The sequence below is a fragment of the Equus przewalskii genome, chromosome 10 (genome assembly GCF_037783145.1).
Source record: "Equus przewalskii isolate Varuska chromosome 10, EquPr2, whole genome shotgun sequence".
Lineage (NCBI taxonomy): Eukaryota > Metazoa > Chordata > Mammalia > Perissodactyla > Equidae > Equus > Equus przewalskii.
This window is the reverse complement of record NC_091840.1, coordinates 58,656,590-58,676,895: the sequence shown is the minus strand read 5'-3', so window position 1 is coordinate 58,676,895 and position 20,306 is coordinate 58,656,590. Positions and strand designations below refer to the sequence as shown.

General features: G+C 52.9%; 1 protein-coding gene across 2 annotated transcripts; it reads right to left on the bottom strand.

Annotated features, from left to right (window-relative positions):
• Positions 1-557: 557 nt before the first annotated feature.
• Positions 558-12,013, bottom strand: ALDH3A1 (aldehyde dehydrogenase 3 family member A1). Of its 2 annotated transcripts, XM_070561146.1 has the most exons (12): positions 11,871-12,013; positions 9,781-9,985; positions 7,077-7,243; positions 5,219-5,450; positions 4,552-4,637; positions 4,114-4,322; positions 3,355-3,472; positions 2,724-2,865; positions 1,920-2,086; positions 1,400-1,499; positions 850-980; positions 558-766 (listed from the first exon to the last, which is right to left on the bottom strand). In XM_070561146.1, the coding sequence occupies exons 2-12, from the start codon at positions 9,977-9,979 to the stop codon at positions 752-754; spliced, it is 1,566 nt and encodes a 521-aa protein (XP_070417247.1). In that variant the 5' UTR covers positions 9,980-9,985; positions 11,871-12,013; the 3' UTR covers positions 558-751. The 2 variants fall into 2 exon arrangements, with proteins under 2 accessions (XP_070417247.1, XP_008505831.2); XM_008507609.2 differs by lacking the exons at positions 9,781-9,985; positions 11,871-12,013 and adding an exon at positions 10,025-10,153.
• Positions 12,014-20,306: the final 8,293 nt, after the last annotated feature.

Below are 20,306 nucleotides of genomic sequence, written 5' to 3'. Positions count from 1 at the left end.
CCGATGCTTGGCGCCTGCTCTGACCAATGCCCGGCTTCAGACTGTCCTCCCTGGACCCTGACCCAGTTCCTCAGGCCGCCAAGGCCAGCCCCGTGGGCCCAGCGCTGCCTGACGAACAGCTGTGGAGGGCACCATGGCTCCTGGGCTGCCCTGGCTTCCTGTCCTTCCGCCCCCAGGAGCAGCACTCTGAAATCACCTAAGGGGTTTCGTGTTGACCACCACGTGTCCTCACCAGGGACCCCTGCCCTAGATGCCAAATCTAATTGAGAGGAGTGCATTGGCCTCTGCTTTCTGAGCCACTTGTTGTCAAGACTCAGCCTCCTTTGTCACCCATCTCTGGACAGCCAGAAATGGGGCTGACGTCCGAAAGTCTAGATGGAAGACAAATGTCTGCCAACACCAGCACCCCCCGCCCTGAGGCCAGCGGCTAAGGAGAGGCTTTGGGGAGGCCTTCACCACTTGTCAGGATGGTAACCCGGGGCGCGGCTGGGGACACAGCAGAGAAGACTGAGGGGGCGGGGCTGTGGGGCTGCCGCTGGAGCACGCACACACATTCCTTTGGCTGGAAAACTTTTATTGGTCTCCATGTGTCCAGCAAAGGGGCAAGGACTGCGGGGGTGAGGCCCGGGGCCCGAACAGGAGTGGGGGCATGCAATGATCCACAGAGGAGCAAGGGGGCACCAGGAGCAATTCTCAGAGGGGCTAGAGAGCAGGGCGAGGGCGCAGTGTGGGGAGACCAAGTGCAGCCGCTTCAGTGACCCGCCATCTGTGAGGAGGACACAAGGAGGCAGTGAGGCCCTCGTCCTTCCGGCAGCCCAGTCTCCCCGACAGCCCACCCGCAGCTCTCACCTTGACCAGGCTCGGGGGGTATCTGGCTTTGAGGGACTCATCGTTCAGCAGAGGCCTCACCAGACAAGAACGGCGGTGGGAGAAGGTCTCGAAGCTCTTCTTGCCGTGGTAGGATCCCATGCCGCTGTTCCCTGCGGGGAGGAGTCGGCTCAGGCCCAGGTGGCCCAGAGACCCCCAGACCCTGCCACAACCCTCATGCGCCTCTTCTCAGAGCCTCCCAGGGGTGGCCAATCCCTGGGGTGTCCACACTTGGGAACACAGAGAGAGTGCCCAGCAAGAGTTTAATCCCAGTACGCCACTGGATGGCTGTGTGGCCTCTCGGGGCCTCCAAGAAGCAGGCCCCGTGCACCAGGGGACCTTTAGGACCCTCTAGAGTTTCGAGGTTAAATGTGGCTGACGTCTGTGCTGGCCGAAACCAGAGGACCTCTTGGAAGAGCTTAGTGGGAGGCTGAGGCCCAGGGCTGCTCCACTCCCTCCTGAATTCCCAGCCCAGGGGTGGGAGGGGACACCTGCAGGGGCCAGGGAGGCAGTGAGCTCAGCCCAGACTCACCCACGCCCCCGTAGGGCAGAGAGTGCAGGGTGACGTGGACGAAGACGTCGTTGGCCGTCACCCCGCCACTCGATGTCTCTGCGATCATCTTCTTAATCACCTGCAACAGCAGCAGCCCCAGCCTCAGCGTCCTGCCCCAGGACTCCCCGCCCTGTCTGGACGAGTCCTGGAGCCTCAAGGATGCGAGCTGGTGGAGGGAGAGCCCCGCTGCGGTCTGGTCCCCTTGAGCCCCAGTTGGGGTCTCCCCCCTCCCCACATATCACGTATTTTGTGGGGAAAGAGTTCCTGGGACTGCACTCAGGGCACAGTGTTGATGAGCATCTCATTCAGTGCTCTGAGATGGACGCCACTGTCCTTACTTCAGAGCTGAGAAGAAAGGGACTCAGAAAGCTTAAGTGACTTGCCCAAGTAGTGAGAGGTGCAGCTGGATTTGCACCCAGGTCTGTGGCCCTCTAGATCTTGTTTACGTGAGTGCTGTGCCCTAGAGCCCAGCACCCTGGGAGGGGCACCCCGGGCCCACCTTGTCATTTAGGGAGAACACATAGAGAGCCAGGGGCTTCTCGCGCTGGCTGATGAACTCGATGGCCTCCTCCAGGCTGCGCACACACACGATGGGCAATATGGGCCCAAAGATCTCCTCCTGCATCACCTGGGACTGGGGGTCCACGTCCGTGAGGATGGTGGGGGCTGAGGCAGGAATCAAGCCAGAGTCAGCCAGCACCGAGACCCCCGCCCGCCCGCCCACACAGCCAGGCATCTAGCTCCTCCTTCGACTCCTTTACAGACGAGGCTGCGGTGCTTAGAGACTTAGAGAGGGCAGGGACGAGGCCCCGCCCACCCGGGCTCCAGGCTGGCGGACCACAGGCAGGACGTGGATTAGCCTGCACGGGGGAGCCCAGGGTCCACACCTCGAGGGGGCAGGCCCCGTGCTCTGCCGGCCACCTGAGCCCCTCCAGAGCTCTTCAGTGTCCCAGCACATCAGAGGCTCCATCTGTGACCGCCAGCCTAGGCACTGGGGGCCCCTCCAGCTCGGCACCCCAGGGCTCTGTGGCCTCTGCTTTTCTCTTCCCCTGCAGACACTGCAGAGTGGGGATGAGATGAAGCCACTCTCTGGGCCTTGTGGGGAGGGGGGCTTCCCAGGACTGCACTCAGCCCTGCCTGCCAAGAGCCCCACCTGCCCCAGGCCCACTGGCCAAAGCAATTTATACCTACAACGGGGTTGCATCTACTCTTCAAGTATCTGTGCCCACTTGCCACCAACTTGCGGGGACCCTGGCAGCTCGGATGGGCAGGCGGTGCTCTTCCGAGGGGTGAGCGCACGCACCTATGTATCTGGTGGCTGCATCCCCAGTGCCTCCATAGGCGACCTTCTGGCCCTCCATCAGGCCCATCACCCTCTGGAAGTGGTGGGAGTTAATGATTCTTCCGTAGTCACGGGACTTCTTGGCATCCTCCCCGTAGAACTCCTGTGGAGAAGAGGTGGCAGGCTTCAGGAAGGACGTGGACACTCATCGTGGCCAAAGGCTGCGGGGTGGCCAGCGACCCAGCCCTGGGAGCACACGTGGGCACTGCCTGGCCAGTGCAGTGGGCGGTGGCTCTGTGACACCAAGGACTCCCAGGCTGCCGTGACACCCGGGGCGCTGCCCAGCTCTGTGGGCGTGTGAAGTGCTGTGGGACCACGTGGGTGGAAGGAACATACACACGGCTGTCTGGACATTACGTTAGGAAAAACGTGTGTATTCACAGAAAGGAAAACCAACAAGCTAGCAGTGACTATGTTTGGGTGACAGGATTCTGGGTGGCGTTTTTTCCCCTTCTTCATGCTTTTTAACCTCTACCAAATTATCTACAGTGAGTGTGTACTATTTTAAAAAAAGGTTTAGTATTTTCTGAAGTCCATGCCCTCCTCACTGCCACCCAGCCTCTCACTCCCCCCGCCCCAGGCCGACACTCACTTTCAGGGACTTCTTGAGCTTCTCCACGATTTGGTTCTGGATGGAGGGGTCACAGAGGATGTAGTCAGGGCCCACACAGGTCTGGCCGCTGTTCATGAACTTCCCCCAGGCAATGCGTCTGCAAACATCCCAGATTAGACTGCATCCCGAGAGGCGGGGAGCTCCCGGGGAGCAAGCCTCTTACTCCCTTCACTCAAGGCCAAGGCCCAACGGGCCGAGCAAGGGAGGAAAGCTCGCAGTCGTCGGCAGGAGAGCTTGCGGTCTGCAGGAGCCGGAAGCTGTGAGCTCTCCCCCGGGGCTCCCTCAGCCTCCCACTCACGTCTATACTCCAGGCTGAGCTGATCTGTGTCCCTGAATACATATGGGGGCCTGTGGCACCACGTGTTCTAACATCATCAGTGACCGGTGGGGGATTTCTGGAGGATGTCTGGGCAGCCTTTGTGAATCTCCATTCACGCCCGTGGGCCCTGCATGGCCAGATGTCACCCCTACTCAGGCCCCCACACCTCAGAGGCCATGAGCGTGGGAAATGGAAGGCAGGAGAGCTCTGGCTAGACCTCTCCTCTGCAGGAAGCCTTCCCCGACTGCCCACACCCCTTCTGTGAACGCGGTACCCAGCCCCCCAGCTCCTGCCCAGGGCTGCAGGCTCCGTGAGGGCGAGGACAATGTCTGTGCCATTCGGAGCAGAACTGCAGTCTGCGTGAGTTAGGAGGCAGCCAGAAGGGCCACTCCTGCGCAGACAGTCCCCAGCCTCCTCACCTACAGGCAATGTCCAGATCACAGTCCTTGTCCACGTAGCAGGGGTTCTTTCCCCCCAGCTCCAGGGTGATGGGGGTCAGGTGCTTGGCCGCGGCCATCATGATGATCTTCCCCACACCTGTGCTTCCCGTGTACAGGATGTGGTCGAATCTCTCTTTGAGCACCTCTGTGGTCTCAGAGATGCCCCCATTGATGACGGCGTACAAATCCTTCCACGCGAGGAGAGAGGCAAGGCTCAGAAAAGACCACAGCCCCTCCTCACGCTGCCCAAGCAGCCACTGCCAAGTGGCTCAGGGGCTCCGTTCACCCCAATGGGAGAGGCCAGCTGCTCCCACCCCTACCCAGAGCTCGGCCCCTTGCTGCAAGAATTCACTATGTGTCAATCCCCCAAGGTCCTGGCCCCTCACAGTTCTCCTTGAGCCCTGCAGAGAACCTCACCTTGTCCACGTACTGAGGGATGATGGTGGCCAGCAGGTTCGCCATGTTCTCACTCAGCTCCGAGGGCTTGATGACCACTGCATTCCCTGCAGAGCCCACAGACTCAGGGTTACACCTGGATGGCCCTGCCCCAATGATCTGCCCTCTCAGTGACACGCCTAGAGCCTCCCTCCATCTTCTGTGTCTTTGGAAGAGTGGACAGAATAACTGCGGGCACAGCCCACAGGGGCACGCACATCACGCACCTGGCATACGCTGCAGGAGTGCACACATCATGCACACGGCACATGCCGCGGGAGCTACACCACCTACCCCTCTACAGTTGCTGAGATGTGGGAGGAAGGGGGAGAGAAGTGCTCAGGGCCTGGCTGGAGAGCAGAGCTGGCTCGGGCTGGTAAGAAAGCCCTGATACATCTTAGCCGAGAGCAGCCCAGCCGTCCACACACAGGCAGGGAGGGGCAGGCCGTGTGGACATCTGAGCCTGGCTGGGCCTCCAGGAGGCCTGGCTAAATAGTTTGGCCCCACAGCCTCCTGTGAAAGACAGACCCATCACTAATACCTGACACCAGGCTCCCTCTTCTCACAGGCCTGAGCCCCCCTGCCCCACTCTGCAGTGGGGGCTGGTGATCCCTCATGACTCCCCCTCCCAGAACGGAGCCCACGGTACCTGCAGCTATGGCTCCCACCATAGGCTGGATGGCGAGGTTGAAGGGGTTGTTCCAGGCACTGATGATAAGGACCACGCCCAGGGGCTCCCAGTGGATGTAGGACTCATCCAGCTGGGTCTGGGCAGTCCTTTCCATGGGCTCGTCTGCAGCCCACTCGGGGAGCTTCTTGATCATGTACTCAATCTCCTCCAGGACATACACCACCTCCTCATAGTAGGCGTTCCATTCGTTCTATGGTGAGAGGTCTGTGTGTGAGCTCACTGGCCTCAGAGCGAGTGCCATCCGGCCCACGCTCTGAGTGTGGGAAGTTACGAGGGATGGCTGTGGGTCCTGGCTCACTGGTCCCTAGCTTTGTGACCCTGAATGAGCTGCCTCACCTCTCCTAACCTCAGACTCCCAATCTACAAACTAGGAGCATGATCTGTACCTCGGAGGGCTGTGGGTGGGCATGTTGGACAGAGCCTGGGATGGTCAGCTCCCAGGGTTATGGGGGCTGTTCACCGTGGGCTCCCCAGGCCTGGGGTTGGGCCAGAGGAGGCAAACGGGGGGCAGGGCTGAGGATCAGCCATTGGGGGGGTGAGTCTGCAAGGGCTGCTTTCTGCCAGTGCTGGGCCCCAGGTAGGTTTGGACATGTCAAGTTTGAGGCACCGGAGAGGCCCCCAGGGTGGAGGGCCAGCAAATGATGGAGCCACGCCTGGGGAGTGGGTTTAGATCTGAGCATCATTAGTGTGTGTGTGGGGGAGGACCAAGCTGATGAGTGTCTGGGAACACTTACAGATTAAAATGAGACTTGAACCAAGATGGAGCGCTAGGAAGACTACCTTGAAGACACAGGAAAGAGGCCACCAAACAGAGTAAGGAAAAAATGCAGGAGAAGCTCAGCCAGAGGAGGGAGGGGGCGGGCAGTGGGCCCCGGGGCTGCTGGGATCCTCCTGGAGTGGTGGGGAGGAAGCCAACCGGTGTGCAGGGGTGAGGAGAGAGGAGAAGCAGACAGCAGAATATACAGCTATTTCATGAACTTTGGCTGCAAAGAACAAAACAGAAGTTGTGAAATCAACAGAGCGGGTTTTCTTGTCGTCTTTTTTTGTTTTAAGATGAGAAATCTTGAGAGATTAAAAAAATACAGCAGCACAGAGGCCTGAAATGTAGGGGGACAGCACCAAAGCCCCCGTCTCTTCTCCAAGTCAAGATGGAAGGGTAGAAGCAAGTCCAGATGAGTTGGGGGGCAGCAAGGTGAAGGGTTTGAGAATTGGGGTGTCTGATTTTGCACAGGCTGAGGGATGAAGCAGCTCATGTCGGGGCGGGAGGAAGAGAGGACGCCATTAGAGTGGGGTGCCCTATGGGGTGCCCAGCGATGCGGTTCCCTGGTGTGGAAAACGCGGGGCTGAGGCTGGAGGAATGAGGAGACCAGAAGTTCAGGACGCCACGTGGGCAGGAGATGGTTAAAATGGGTAGCCTCATACTCCAGGCCGGATGGAGAAGGAAGTGAAGCCAGGAGGGAATGGCAGACAGATGGGGGAAAGGAGCAGCCAGCCTCTGTGCCAGCCTCTGCGCTTGGAACAAGGCGAAGGAGAGGCCCGTGGGACCCGCCTCGGTGGCAGATGGGACTGGGCTGCACTTTGCCCTCTATTAAAGGGTCTTGACAGTCATAGAGCGTTTGAGGACTAAGGGCCATGCTATGCAAAGAGCTGGGCACACAGAGCACCAGGTGCGCAGCAGGTGTCCTAAACTCAGGCAGTAATGGTTCCTATTACGGTCCCATCTTTGCCCCCGCGCTGTGACGCCGGGAAGTCCCGCTGTCCCACGGCAGCTGTGGCTCCTCCTGGGAGGGCCGCCGCCCTCGGTGGGAGGGAGCACCTTGTGGAGGTCGGCGGTCAGCGCGCCCGCGATGTCCTTCTCGCGCTCCTTGATCATGCGCCGCAGCCCCTCCAGCTGCTGGATCCGGAACTGCAGGGGGCGAGTCTTGCCCGAGTTGAAGGCGGCTCTGGCCCGCTGCACGACCTCGCTGATTTTGCTCATGGTGCCTGGGGAGAGAGAGCGCTCCAAGGAGGACCGGCGCGGCCGGGCCTGGGGCTGCGTCCTAGCTCGCAGCACTGTCACTGGGACCTGGGGGCCTCAAGGGCAGCACCCTTCCTGCTCTTCCGCCACGTTAATTTTATAGGAAGAGGAAGCTCTGCCTCGGAGCACTGGGAAAATGGCCTTCTTTTGCCTTTCAGATCCCTAAGCCAGATGTCTGGATCTTCCTGGCTCTCTCGATACCCGCCTGGGCAGATGGCAAACATCGGCAGTGAGGGCCGGGAAGCGGTGACGAGCAGTGCTAAATATAATTCCTGATGGTGGCTTCTTAGCAGTGTGCTGGGGTGGGCCCGCCTGTCCTCTCTCAGGTTCCACCCCCGCCTCTACCTGCTTGCGCAGCTGGTGACACTCCCAGGCAAACACTCCAGCATCTGTGCGCACCCAGCAGGCCGCCTTTTAGAGCAGACCTGAGACCCAAGCTGCGTTCCACACCCCAGCTCAGCCTAGAAAACCCAGCGTCAAAACTCCCGCACTGCCCGCCGTTCTGGCTGAGGCATTGTTCTCAAAGCACTGGTTCCTTCCCACACAGAACCAGGCTCGGTGTTCAAAGCACTGCATGCCCAGGACACCTGGGAGAGACAGAGCGACTGCCAGCGGAGCCTCACAGAGCTTCAGATGTCGGCACGCAAGTGTGGAGGGGATTCCTGCTACCAGTGCAAGAAACCATACTGGCAAATTGGGATGGCCGTTCTGGGGGCCGTTTGGCTACATCTAGCAAAAGCCTTTAAAACATATTTCTCTGTGACATTGTAGGTCCACATTCAGGAGCTTATAGAAATGACAGCATTCCTAAACATTCATGAATAACAAAGCTCATCAAGTTTGCATACAACAGAAATGCTGGAGACATCCTAAATGTCCATCAGACATTTAACTGAGCCCCGCTGCACCTGTGTCACAGACGAGTCTGAGGAACTTGGTCTTTTAGCCAGATGTGTCCCAGGCATGAGGGATAGGAAAGAAGACAAGCTACGGAACAACAGGCACACAAGACGTGCCCGTGTCTGCATGTATGTGTGCGTGCATGTGCAAGAGAAGACCAGAAGGACAGCCCCAACACAGTAACAATTGGGGGCCAAATTAGTGGTGGTCTTTGTTTTCATCTTCTGGACTGTTTGGCTTTTTTGCCATGAGCTTGCATTTTTTAAAATGTTTGCAAACTTTTTGCATAGGTAAACATGTTCTAAAGATACAAAAGGAGGCACAGAGGAAAGTCAGTCTCACTTCTCCCCCAGCGCTTCCTAACTGCCCTCCCAGAGACAGCTCCCCACTTTCAGCACCACGGAACTTCCACCGTCACGAAAAACCACAAAGCTATTTGCATTTTGCAAAAAAATTGTACATACCATACATAATATATATGTATATATACCATATACATGCTATATATGTATATAAATACATGTATATATGATATAATATAAATGGTATATATAATATATGGTATATATATGTATATATATTATTATATATGGTATAATTTTTTGCATATATGTATTTATATGTTTTACATATATACATTTATGCATTTTTACATTTTACATATATCCATTTTATATATTATATATGTATATACATATATAATATACATACATTTTATATATATGTATATACATATATACATTTTATATATAATTTTATAATAAATAACCATATATATATATATATGTAAAATCCTGCTTGAATTCCAGTAAGTGTTTCTGATTCCTTCCACTGCCCACCTCTGCAGAGTGCTGAGCCCCACCCCAGGCTTTCTGCACAGAGCGGAGGGGTGCCATTCCCACCCCAGGTCTGGCGGGAGGCTGGAGGAAGCGTCCTCACTGGGACCCAGGGGACCCTTGGGTGCCCCTGCTGACCACAACTCCAGCCACACAGCCCTGCAGGAAGGTCCTGTTCCCCTTCTCAGCCTTGTGTGGTCACACCAGGGCAGCAGCCTCTGGCCACCAGCCACCAAGACCAGGCGGCTCAGGGCAGAAGAGCCTGGCGTGAGTGAGGCCAAGCAGGCTGGCCCCCAGCCCAGCACTGAGACTGCGTGGCCTCTGGGAAGGAGCCTGCAGGGCCTCCTCTGAGGACAGCGTTAATGACAGCTGCGGCCTCAGTTACTGCGAAGATTAATGGAGCCTGAAATATCTCACACTGTGCCTGGCACCCCGGGGGGAGCAGCTGGAAGTCCTCTCCCAGGACCAGTCGGCCTTCCCGCACCCCTGTGTGCCGCCCACCGCACCTGTGCCGATGTTGCCCCCGGGCATCCCGTGGCCTGCTCCCCCCCATCATCCCCTTTGATCCTCACAGCATCAGCATGGGTGTGCCCAGGAAGAAGACAAGTTAGGAGTCCATTTGGCGGATGAGGGAGTGCTCTGTCTTTGGTCTCACAGTTAGCGAATGGCAAAGTCAGGATTTGAACTGTTTCTGTCTCTATCCGCTGCTCACGGCCATAACTACTGGGCTGTGCTGTCTTCTGGGTGAGTGAATCAAGGCTTCTCACCTACCATCCCCTTGGTGCCCCTGCTCCACGGGGCCCTGGGGCCTCCACCTCCCGGTGCCAGGGGATGGCAGAGCTGCCAGAGGGGGCTTTGCATCCTCAGGGCACCCAACCTGGGGATTCTCAGGAGAAGCTGCCCTGGAGGGTGGGAAGGACCAGCCACAGAGATGGACCTGCCCCAGTGCAGAATCCAGACAGACATTCCTACCTGAGGAGAAAAAAAAAAGAACTGAGGGAAGAGGATTACCTTTGATACAGCCCCTCCTGGTGGCTGGAGCTCCTGGAATGAGCATCAGCCTAGAGGGGACACATTTAAGGATGTTTCTTCCCCCCCACGTGGACCTGGGAGTCCCTGCCCAGGAAGTTTGTGCAAGAAGAACAAAAACAGTATTCTAATGAGGGTGTAGCACAGTCCAGACCTCTGCCAGCCCCACCTCGAGGATTCAGCCTCGGGTTGTCTGTTTTTGTTCTCTTCTGAAATGCAAAAATGTGTCTGTGAGGGCTGGGGTGGGGCTCACATCTAATCCTCAAAGGGAACCCATGCGTTTGCCCCGGGCATGGGGGCCGCTGACTGATCCGGCCTGGCAGGGACCTCTCCCACATTTCCACAGTGCAGCTGCCAGATGCTGTTCTCCATTCCCGGCTTACGTAAGGTCAGCAGTGGGCGGAGGGTGAGTCACAGTGAGTGTGCACTCAGCTCCCCTTAAACACGCCACTGCACAGGCACATTCTTGTCCCCCTCATCTGCTGCCCCAAGTGCACAGGTGCCAGGGCCCCATCGAGGCAGAGATCTCCAACCCTGGGGAGCCCCAGGCCGGGGGCTTTCCACACGCGGCCCCACTGACACAGGTGGGGCCTTCTGTTGAATGTCAGAGAAGAGGGGCAAGAACCGATAAGAATACCAGGAGCCTCCCTCCCTGTGGTCACCCCGGAAACCAGGGGTTCTTGGGAAGGAAAGACACATCCGGTCACTCCTCACACCCACCCTGCTACCATGGACTCTGGCCTCCTCCTGCCAGGTGCCTCCCACCACCCTTACCCACCTGCAGGCTGCAGGAGGAAAACACGAGGTCCCGTGGTGCCCACGAGCCCCTGAGGATGTGTTCTTGCCCTCCCCGCCCTCCAGCTTGCCCTCCCCCACATTTCCCCCTCATGGCTCTGTGCAATGAGCTGTACGCAGCCCCAGCCCCTCATAGTCACTGAATGTCCTCTTCCTCCACTTTCCGTTTCTCCAGAGCATTTATCACTCTCTGACACACTGTTTGCTCATTTTATTTGCTGGCTGTCACAGCATACACACAATGCCAGCCAGGATTTGGTTTGCTCACTGCTGTACCTTCAGCACCTAGAACACTGCCTGGCACATGATAGGTGCTCAATATATACCTGTTGAGTGATGGATAAACAGAACACTTCAAAATACTGTGAAACCTGTGGTGACCTGAATATGTACAGGAGGCTACAGGGACTCAGATGAGGGTCCCATAAAGGGAAATGGCATCTGAACTGAGTGAGAGGTGTTCAGGCAAGGAACAGCACAGGGGCTTGGAACAGCAAAAGCAAAAGCACAGAGGCAGGAGACAAAGTGGTGTGGATGAGGCTCCCGAGGCAGGGGACTCATGGAGGCCTGTGGACTGGGCCAGACTGGGGGGGGAGGGGGGGGGTATGAAGGAGCTTATCATAGAGACCTGTGTCTGATAATTTCATTTTTAGAGATTCCCTCTGGATAGGGCATAGCCTTAAAGAGGTCCAGTCTGAAAGCGGCAGCTGCCAGGAATGCAGACAAGCAGTGACAAGACCCCAAACTAGACAGAATGGGAAACATCCCAGAAATAGCAGAAGGGAACCTTGGTGGGACCTGGTGCCTGTCATGCCTGGGCCAGGTGTGGGCAGAAGGTAGGGCATCCTTGGAGCTGGGGAGGACCAGGCCTCTCGTGCCAACCTGGAACCCTCCCCCTTTTCTGGTGGTGGCACCTAATCCTCTTTGGGGATGGCCCTTCCCCTCTGCTTGTAAACTCAGCGAGGCGCCAGCCAGGGGCCCTGCTGCAGCCTGGCCAGGGTGGCGTGGACCCCACAAGGCCGCCCAGACTCACCCAGGGACTTGGGTCTTGAGTGGAAAGCAGGATGCTAGGCCCAAGGCCACTGGAGCTGACTCGCGGCAGCAGCTCCTGAGGAGACAGCCTGCTCGTCCTCTTGCTGGCTTCCTGGACGGCCCTGAACCCCACCCTGCCCAGGTCTGACTCTTCAGCTCCCTCTTCAATTCAGCAGAAGTGTTCACCCAACTGCTGAACACTACCAGCTGTGTGTCCTTAGACAAGTTATTCAATTTCTCTAGGCTTCAGCTTCCTCATGTGAAAAAGGGTACGGAGGAAAGAAGCTGGGAGAGGAGCCCCCAGAGCCCCAGGCTTCCCTGGTCTTGGGCCCCACCGCAGCCCCAGCCTCACCCCCACCCCCGCTTCCAGGAGGCTCCTCTGCAGGTTTCATTGCTTCTAAGGCACCTTCCTCCGTCTCATCTCCCTCATCTTTCAGCATGAAGTCGACCTCCCGAAGGAGAACCATGGAGACACCCGGCGAAAACAAGCAAAGGCAACAACGATTAAAGTGATCAGGACAGTGCCTGGTATACAGCAGGCTTTGTGGGAATGTTAGGTGCTGCTGCCGTTGTTCGAAGGAACAGCTCTAGTCCTGGTCCTATCAGAGCAAGGAGCCTTGAAACTCGTTTAAATCTACGGAGGATAAAATCTTTAGATTTTCTTTTTTTTTTTTTGGTTGAGAGTTTCAGTTCTAGCATAAGCTTGGGTTGTCATAGAAAGTCGTACATGCTTTTTAGATTTTAATGTTTGCCAGCCCTAATGTTCCATGCCCCACGCCTTGTGGGGGCCCATGCTGCCACAGCTGCCACGCTCTTTCTCCAAGGTCACCGTCATGGCCGCCTGCCTGCTCTCCCTGAGTCCATGCTCACTTCTCCACAATACCTCCTCCAAACAGCTGCCAGAGGGGCCTTTGGGCAATGAAGACCTGAGCATGTCTCTCCCACGTTAACATCCTTCAGTGGCTTCCTGCTGCTCATGGAAAAACTGCCCGTGGCCTTTGAGGCCCTGCATGGTCTGACTCACGGCTGCCTCGCCAGCCGCATTTGCTACCATTTTCCCACATTTTCCCTGCATCCCAGTCTGCTGGCATTCCTTGAATGGGCCAGGTGGTTTCCTACCCTAGGGCTTTGCATATGCTACTCTCTCCCCGGAACACTTCCCCTCCACTCTGCTCCAGGGTCACTCTTACTCCTGTTCAGATCTCAGCTTCTCTGACCTCTGCCCCCAAAATAATACCTTCCTTACTTCCAGGAGCCTCTCACCACTTGCACACGTGTATTTGTTTGTGTGACTATTTGTTGATTGTTTTTCTTCACTCCTTGTCCCCTCACAGGCTGGAATCTCCGTGAAGGCAGTGATCTCAAGTTTGTCCAATGCCAGATCCGCAGCATGTAGCACGGCGCCTGACCTCAGAAGGTGGTGGAAACAGGCCGATGCACCAGATCATCCCACAGACAGGGCTGGGCACGGGCTAAGCTGAGACCGAAATGATCAATCGTTTAGCAATATGTTTCTCAGCAAATACACCTAAAGCTAGCAAACAATTTTTGAATGAATGAAAAAATTGGCTTAAAAGTTACTTTGCTTAAATTTCAAGGAATACTTAGGTTAGAAATAGCTATTGGGGGAAAATTACTATCTTTTTAACAGCAGAAGGGAAAGCATTAGGCAGTGAATCTGCATGATTGTTCTCTCTCCTTTTCACTAGACAGAGGGAGGCGGGAAAGACTCGGACACCGGAGGGTGCCGGAGTGCTTGTGCACAGACTGTGGAGGGGACGGCCCTGGCCTTGCTCCTGAGCTGAGGGGCCAGGGCCAGACAGCCAGCTAGCCGCAAGAGGGTCCACATGCAGCTGAGGTCACCGAGGAGAACAAACTCTCAGAACGGGGTTCTGACACCTAGCTGCACCGAGGCGATACATCCAAGTGTCAGAAGTGAACTTTGAGGAGAATTGGAAAAGCCCCTTGAATTAGAATCTTGAAATAAAGATTCTGTGAGAAGATGCTGAGGCGCCCTCCAGAAACTTGAAACGGCAAGTTGTCAGGAAACTCCTGTTGTCAGGAGACAGAGACTGTCTGTGAGTGAGAGATGGAACATTCGGGAACACCCAGAACTCCAGCCAAAATGGAACTCTGAGTGCAGGCCTGGCAGATGAGCCTAATAAGTGGAAACTTAATCAAGCACTAGTTTGGAGGAAGACCACGTGACCAGAGGGGGCTGTGAGCCCACACGAGGCCAGCTTTGGCAGAGCCCCTCACAGCCCGGGTCAGGAGAGTGGAGCACTGGCTAAGCAGACAGCTGCCTGGCAAGGCACCCCCACTGGCGGAGAGGTGCCCAGGCTTCTGCAGACTGACAGCGGGCCTCGGTTCCCATCCCGTGTCCACCAATCTAGCTTCCAAAACCCTGGCTCCCGGCCATTTGCAAACAGGAAGAGGGTGTTCTGGTATGGTTGACTAGGCAGTTATTCTTGTTATTGTAAACTGACAAGCTGTCATTTCTGATCATCATTTGGCTGCCCCGTGGGTTGTCCACATAGGCAGAACGGCCGTCAGACTGACTCATCTAGTAGACGAGATCTCACTTGTGAATACACGCATTGACCTCTTCGTTTATCTCTATGAGCTCAGGGAACGTCTACCTTGCCCCACAAGGTGGATTCAGCTCTCGTCCTGCTGACTCAGGCAGATTACTGGGCCCGCACGGCTGTGAGGACCAGACCCCAGTCCACAGTGAAGTGATTAAGACAAACGCCCCCTCATAGGAACCTATCTGATAATCCCAGGCCTTAGCGTTGTTGCAGGCTCGGCTCTTAATACCAGCCCTGATGTCAGTTTCCCTACAATGAACCCCCCATATATGGGTTGAAACTAAAGGCACACGTGCCCAGTTCCCTGGGTCTTTAGTTACACTCACATGTAAGTGTTTGTTTCTTTAACCTCTGACCCCCTGAGCCTTATAGCCAAATAGAAGCTACCAATGGTTAAAGTCCAGATGACCTCAAACTGGGCTCCCACTAAAGTTGTGCCTGATCACAGGACCTTGAAGTTCTTTTACAGAGAAACGAATGTCCAGAGAATATCAAGAAACCTAAGCTTCCCAGGCCCAGCTCCTCGGTCAGAGTCTACCTTCCACCGTGGAGATAAACAGCCAACGACACTCATCTGAGAAATCCTTTGTCTCCTCCGCTGGAAGCAGCCCCAGACACAGGCCGATGGGAAAATGCTGACCAAGAAGGCCATGGCCCCTTCTCCTACCTAAAACCCCAGATAAAAACCCCTACCCATTTCTCAATGGGGAGCGAGCAACTTTTGAGGCATGAGCCCTTTGCCCAGCAAAGAAAATAAGGCCTTTATTCTTCCACTCAAGACTCTGTTCCCATTATTTGGCTTGGCATCGGGTTCAGAGACAGAAATTTCAGTAACAACATCATCTACTTAAAAAGTACAAGAAGACTAAGTCGGTGTTCCTCAAAGTGTGGCCCCTGGACCAGCAGCAGCAGCATCACCTGGGAACCCGTTAGAGATGCAGATTCCCAGGCCCTAGCCACTCAACTAAGTCAGAAACTCTCGGAGGAGGCCCAGCAATTGGTGGTGTAAAAAGTCCTCCAGGAGAAGCTGGAGAGCCACTGATTTAAGCGGTTACTGACAGCAGTTCACTAGAAGGATGAGCTCCATTTGATCCGTGTTCATTCCTTTAAGAAACTGCTGTAAGAAAATCATGTTATTTACTTTTTAACATCTGCTACATGTTATAAATATATTTATTATAAATATACATATTTATTATAAATATATATATTTACAAAATTATATTTTGTAATTAAATAAAGCTGGGAAGATTCGTGGTAATGATGTGAATGGAAGAGATTTTATCTTGGTATGTGGCACAGAATTCAGCTCACGTTTTTCAAGTAGCCAAAAAGCTAGGCTGATAGCATAAAACCTTATACGAAATTGTTCCAAGGGGCTAATAAAATGTTTTTAGGGACAAACATGAAGTTATCAGATAATGGCAAGTGTCGTGTCATGCCTGGGGCTGCTTTTAATCATCATGGCCACCATTTATTGAGCACTCAGAGTAAACTGGAGGCATGGAACCTTTCATCATAATCCTAAGCAAGAAAGAAGATATCACACCTATTTCACCGAAGAGAGAATGGAGGCTTGTAAGAACTTTTGTCCGGGCTCTCGCAGTTCATAGGTGGCAGAACCAGGACTTGAACCCATGCTTGGCAGGCACCAAAGTGCAGGCTCAGTCACCCAGTTGATGCCATCTCCCTGAGAAGTGAAAGGCACGCCAAAGCTACCCAACAGGAAGCAACATAGTCCATGGCCGTTCCTCACAGCAGAGCCCCCTCCCAAACGTCCTGAATCTCATTACACAGAGTGTTCTAACCAACCTGGGGATCTGGGTTCTCAGGCCAGGGCTGTTTAGACATGTAGACGGAAAGAGGTAGGATGAGGGAGAGAACTGTGGTGGACAGCAGCAAGGACAGATGCTGATTAGAAGAAATAACCCAACTCACAATAGCACCCAAAAGAAGAAATGAATTTAAAAATAAATTTAACAAAATTTAACAAAAGAAGTGCAAGACTGTACACTGAAAACTGCAACAGATTGTTAAAAACTAAGGAAGATCTAAATAAATGGAAAGAGACCTCACAGCCATGGATTGCAAGACGCGATATTGTTAAAATGACAATACTCCCCAAATTGATTTACAGATTCAGTGCAATTCCTGTTAAAATCCCAGCTGGCTTTTTTTGCAGGATTGCAAAAGCTGATCTTAAAATTTGTATGTAAATGTAAGGGACCCAGAATGGCCAAAACAATCTTGAAAAAGAGGAACAAACCCGGAGTGCTCAATTCCAATACTTACAACAAAGCCATATAATCAAGATTGTGATGCTGGCAAAAAGGCAGACATGAAGATCAATAGACTAGAACTGAGAGTCCAGAAATAAACCCCTTTTGGACAAGGATGCCAAGACAATCCACTGAGGAAAGAATAGTCTTTCCAGCAATTGTTGCTGAGATGACTGGATATCCACATGCAAAAGAATGAAGTTGGACCCTTACCACTGTAAGCAAAAATTAACTCAAAATGGATCATAGACCTAAATGTAAGAGTAAAACTATAAAACGACTACAAGAAAACATAGGAGTAAATCTTCACATTCTTGGATTAGGCAATGATTTCTTAGATGCAACACTAAAAGCACAAATGACAAAAGAAAATAAATAATTGGACACATCAAAATTAAAAACTTTGGTGCTGCAAATTATACCACCAAGAAAATGAAAAGGAGAGTGACGTCAGCAACATGGCAGAGTGAGCTGTTCCCTTTGTCTGTCCCCCTTTTAAACTACAACTAAATGGACATTCACTGAACAGTGGAGGAAGCAACAATAGCACCACAGGACGCCTGAGAGACACATGCAGCTATACACCTGAGGGTGGATGGATTGGCACCGCAGGAAGGTGCAGAGCTAGGTGAGCAGCCCTGCTGTCTGCCCGCAGCCCTGTGCATGCACACGAACTCTTTCCAGCCTGGTGCAGGTGCCTGGAAAGTGGGAACATGCACCAGGGTGACCGTAGGAGGAGGCAGTGGTAACCCTTAGCCTTCACTCACAATCGCTCTCCCAGGGGGGATGAGGAGCCCACCATGTCCCTGTGCCTCCAAGGTGCTACCCTAGCTTGGTCCAATGAGGTATGCCCACCAAGCATAGTGGCCCCACAAACTGTAAACAGAGAACGCAGCTGATCTATGCGCTGGGGCAAGCACACGCCAGGCTGGCGTGAGCACTCAGAGTGCTGCTGAGCCCCGAAAGAGGGAACATGTCCTGGGCAGCTGTGGGGAAAGGTGGCATCAGCGTTGAGCCGGCTCATGTTCACTTTCCTGGTGGGGAGGGGGAGACCACCATGCCCCTGTGCAGCCAAGGAGTAGCCTTAGCTCGGGTCCCAGTGAGGAAGCCCCTCCCACCAAGCACAGCAGCCCTGTGGGCCTCAAGCAGAAACTGCAGCAGATCTACACACTGGAGCAAACACAGCACAGGCCCGTGCACAGGCACTCTAGTGCTGCTGAGCCCCCAAAGAGGGAACATGTCTGGGCAGCTGTGGGAAGAGGCAGAGGCAGCTTTTAGGCCTCCAGTGATCACCTTCCTGGCAGGGAGGGGGAGTGCCCCTGATGTGCCAAAGAGTGTCCCTGGCTCAGATCAGAAAGAAAGCCCTGCTTGCCAAGGATGGTCCACACAATTGCCTGAACGCACCCCAGGCTGGGGCAAGCACCCGTAATACCCCCACAACTTCCAGCAGATGGAGTGGGGCCAGAAACTCTGCTCCTGCTTCCCCCTAGCGTTGACAGGTGGAATCTGCATCCTAAGAATACCACAAATGCCCTCACAAAAGATTAGCTCATCAAACATCATGCAACAATTCAGACCGGAAGGAAAATGACAATTCTTCAGGAACCAACCCTTAAGACACAGAAGTTTACAACCTAAAAGACAGAGAATTCAAAATAGCCGTCATAAGAAAATTCGACAACTTACAAGAAAACATGGAAGGACAATTCAAGGAGCTCAGGAAGAAAACGGATCTCTTCAAAGAGATTGAAACTGAAAAAAAAAAAAAAAAATCAAGCAGAAATTCTGGATATGAAAAACACAATTAATTAAATAAAATGTAATCTAAAAAAAAAAATAAAATAAAATAAAATAAAATGTAATCTAGAATCATTAAGAAATATAATTGATCTTACGGAGGAAAGAATTAGTTTTCTAGAGGATAAAAATGTAGAAATTCTACACGTGAAGGAGGAGACAGAACTAAGTTTTTTTTAAATGAAGGAATTCTTCAAGAAATATCTGACTCAATTAGGAAAAGCAACATCGGATTATAGGTATTCCAGAGGGAGAAGGGAGGGAGAAAGGAGCAGAGAGCTTGTTCAAAGAAACAATTGCTGAGAACTTCCAAAACCTAGGGATGGTTCCAGATTTACAAATAAATGAAGCTAATAGAATGTCTAATTTCACCAATGCTAAAAGGCCTTCTCCAAGGCATATAATAGTAAAGATGGCAAAGTTAATGATAACGAAAAAGTAGTAGGAGCAGCAAGGCAGAAGAAAATAACCTACAAAGGAAACCCCTATCAGGCTTTCAGCAGATTTCTTGGCAGAAACCCTACAGGCTAGGAGAGAATGGAATGATATATTCAAAATACTGAAAGACAAAAACTTTCAGCCAAGAATACTCTATCCAGCACAACTTTCCTTCAGATACAATGGAGAAATAAAAGCTTTCCCAGGTGACATCAGCATCATGGTGGAGTGAGATCTTGCATAAATCTTCCCCCTCCAATATACAATGAAAAAACCCATACTCCAACAGAGGACATCCAAACCCAACACAAAAATCATCGGAGAGATCCATGCAGCCATGTGACGGAAGGCGGAGAGGCTGGAGCCCCCCTCAGAGGTGGAATAGGGTAAGAGAAATCTTCACTCCCTCCCCTAAAGACTGCGATCCACAACCACAGGAGGCCTCCTAGAGGGAAGGAATAGGGGAGGGGACGTTCATTTGTGGGAACATCAAGGACTCCCTAGGACCCTTGCAGCCTAGACGGAAGCCCTCTACTGAGGCAAAAGCTTTTGCAGGAGATGAAGAGGAGCATATCAGCATAACTGAAGATACACGTATTAAAATGCTCCAGATAGAGGAGGTGAGAGAACTAAGACTAGAAAAAAATGAGGAAAGTCTCCAAGAAATATCCAACTCAATTAGGAAATGCAACATAAAAATTATAGGTATTCAAGAAGGAGAAGAGAAGGAGAATGGAGCAGGAAGTGTGTTCAAAGAAATAATAGCTGAGGACTTCCCAAACCTAGGGAAGGAAATCCATGTGGAAGAAGCTGCCAGATCTCCTAAATATGTCAATGTAAAAAGACCTACTGCAAGGCATATAGTAGTGAAGTGGCAAAACTGAATGATAATGAAAAAATACTAAGGGCAGCAAGGCAGAAGAAAATAACCTACAAAGGAACTCCCATCAGGCTTTCAGCAGATTTCTCTGCAGAAACCTTACAGGCTAGGAGAGAATGGAATGACATATTCAAATCATTGAAGGACAAAAACATTCAGGCAAGAATTCTCTATCCAGCAAAAATGTCCTTCAGATATGATGGAGAAATAAAAATTTTCCCAGACAAGCATAAACTAAGGGAGTTAATAGCCATGAGACCCCAACTACAAGAAACCCTCAAGAAGGCCCTCATACCTGAAAAAAAAAAGGGGGAGAAAAGGGTTACAAAACACGGAGTAAGGAGTTAAATAGGTAGACAGACTCAGAGCAGGATAGCAAATACTCAACTACAGCATTAAAGACAAAGGGAAGGAAAACACCAAAAACAAAGACAATCTTGTCATTTTAACCACAG

What these genes read in the sequence shown, in the direction of transcription:
- ALDH3A1 (XM_070561146.1), bottom strand. Translation starts at nt 9,979, where the DNA reads ATGTCTGTCTGGATTCTGCACTGGGGCAGGTCCATCTCTGTGGCTGGT. An exon ending in AGCTCAAGAAGTCCCTGAAA is followed by an intron (nt 2,866 to 3,354) that starts GTGAGTGTCGGC and finishes TCTTCTCCACAG; the next exon opens with GAGTTCTACGGGGAGGATGC. An exon ending in TGTTCTCCCTAAATGACAAG is followed by an intron (nt 1,500 to 1,919) that starts GTGGGCCCGGGG and finishes CTGCTGTTGCAG; the next exon opens with GTGATTAAGAAGATGATCGC.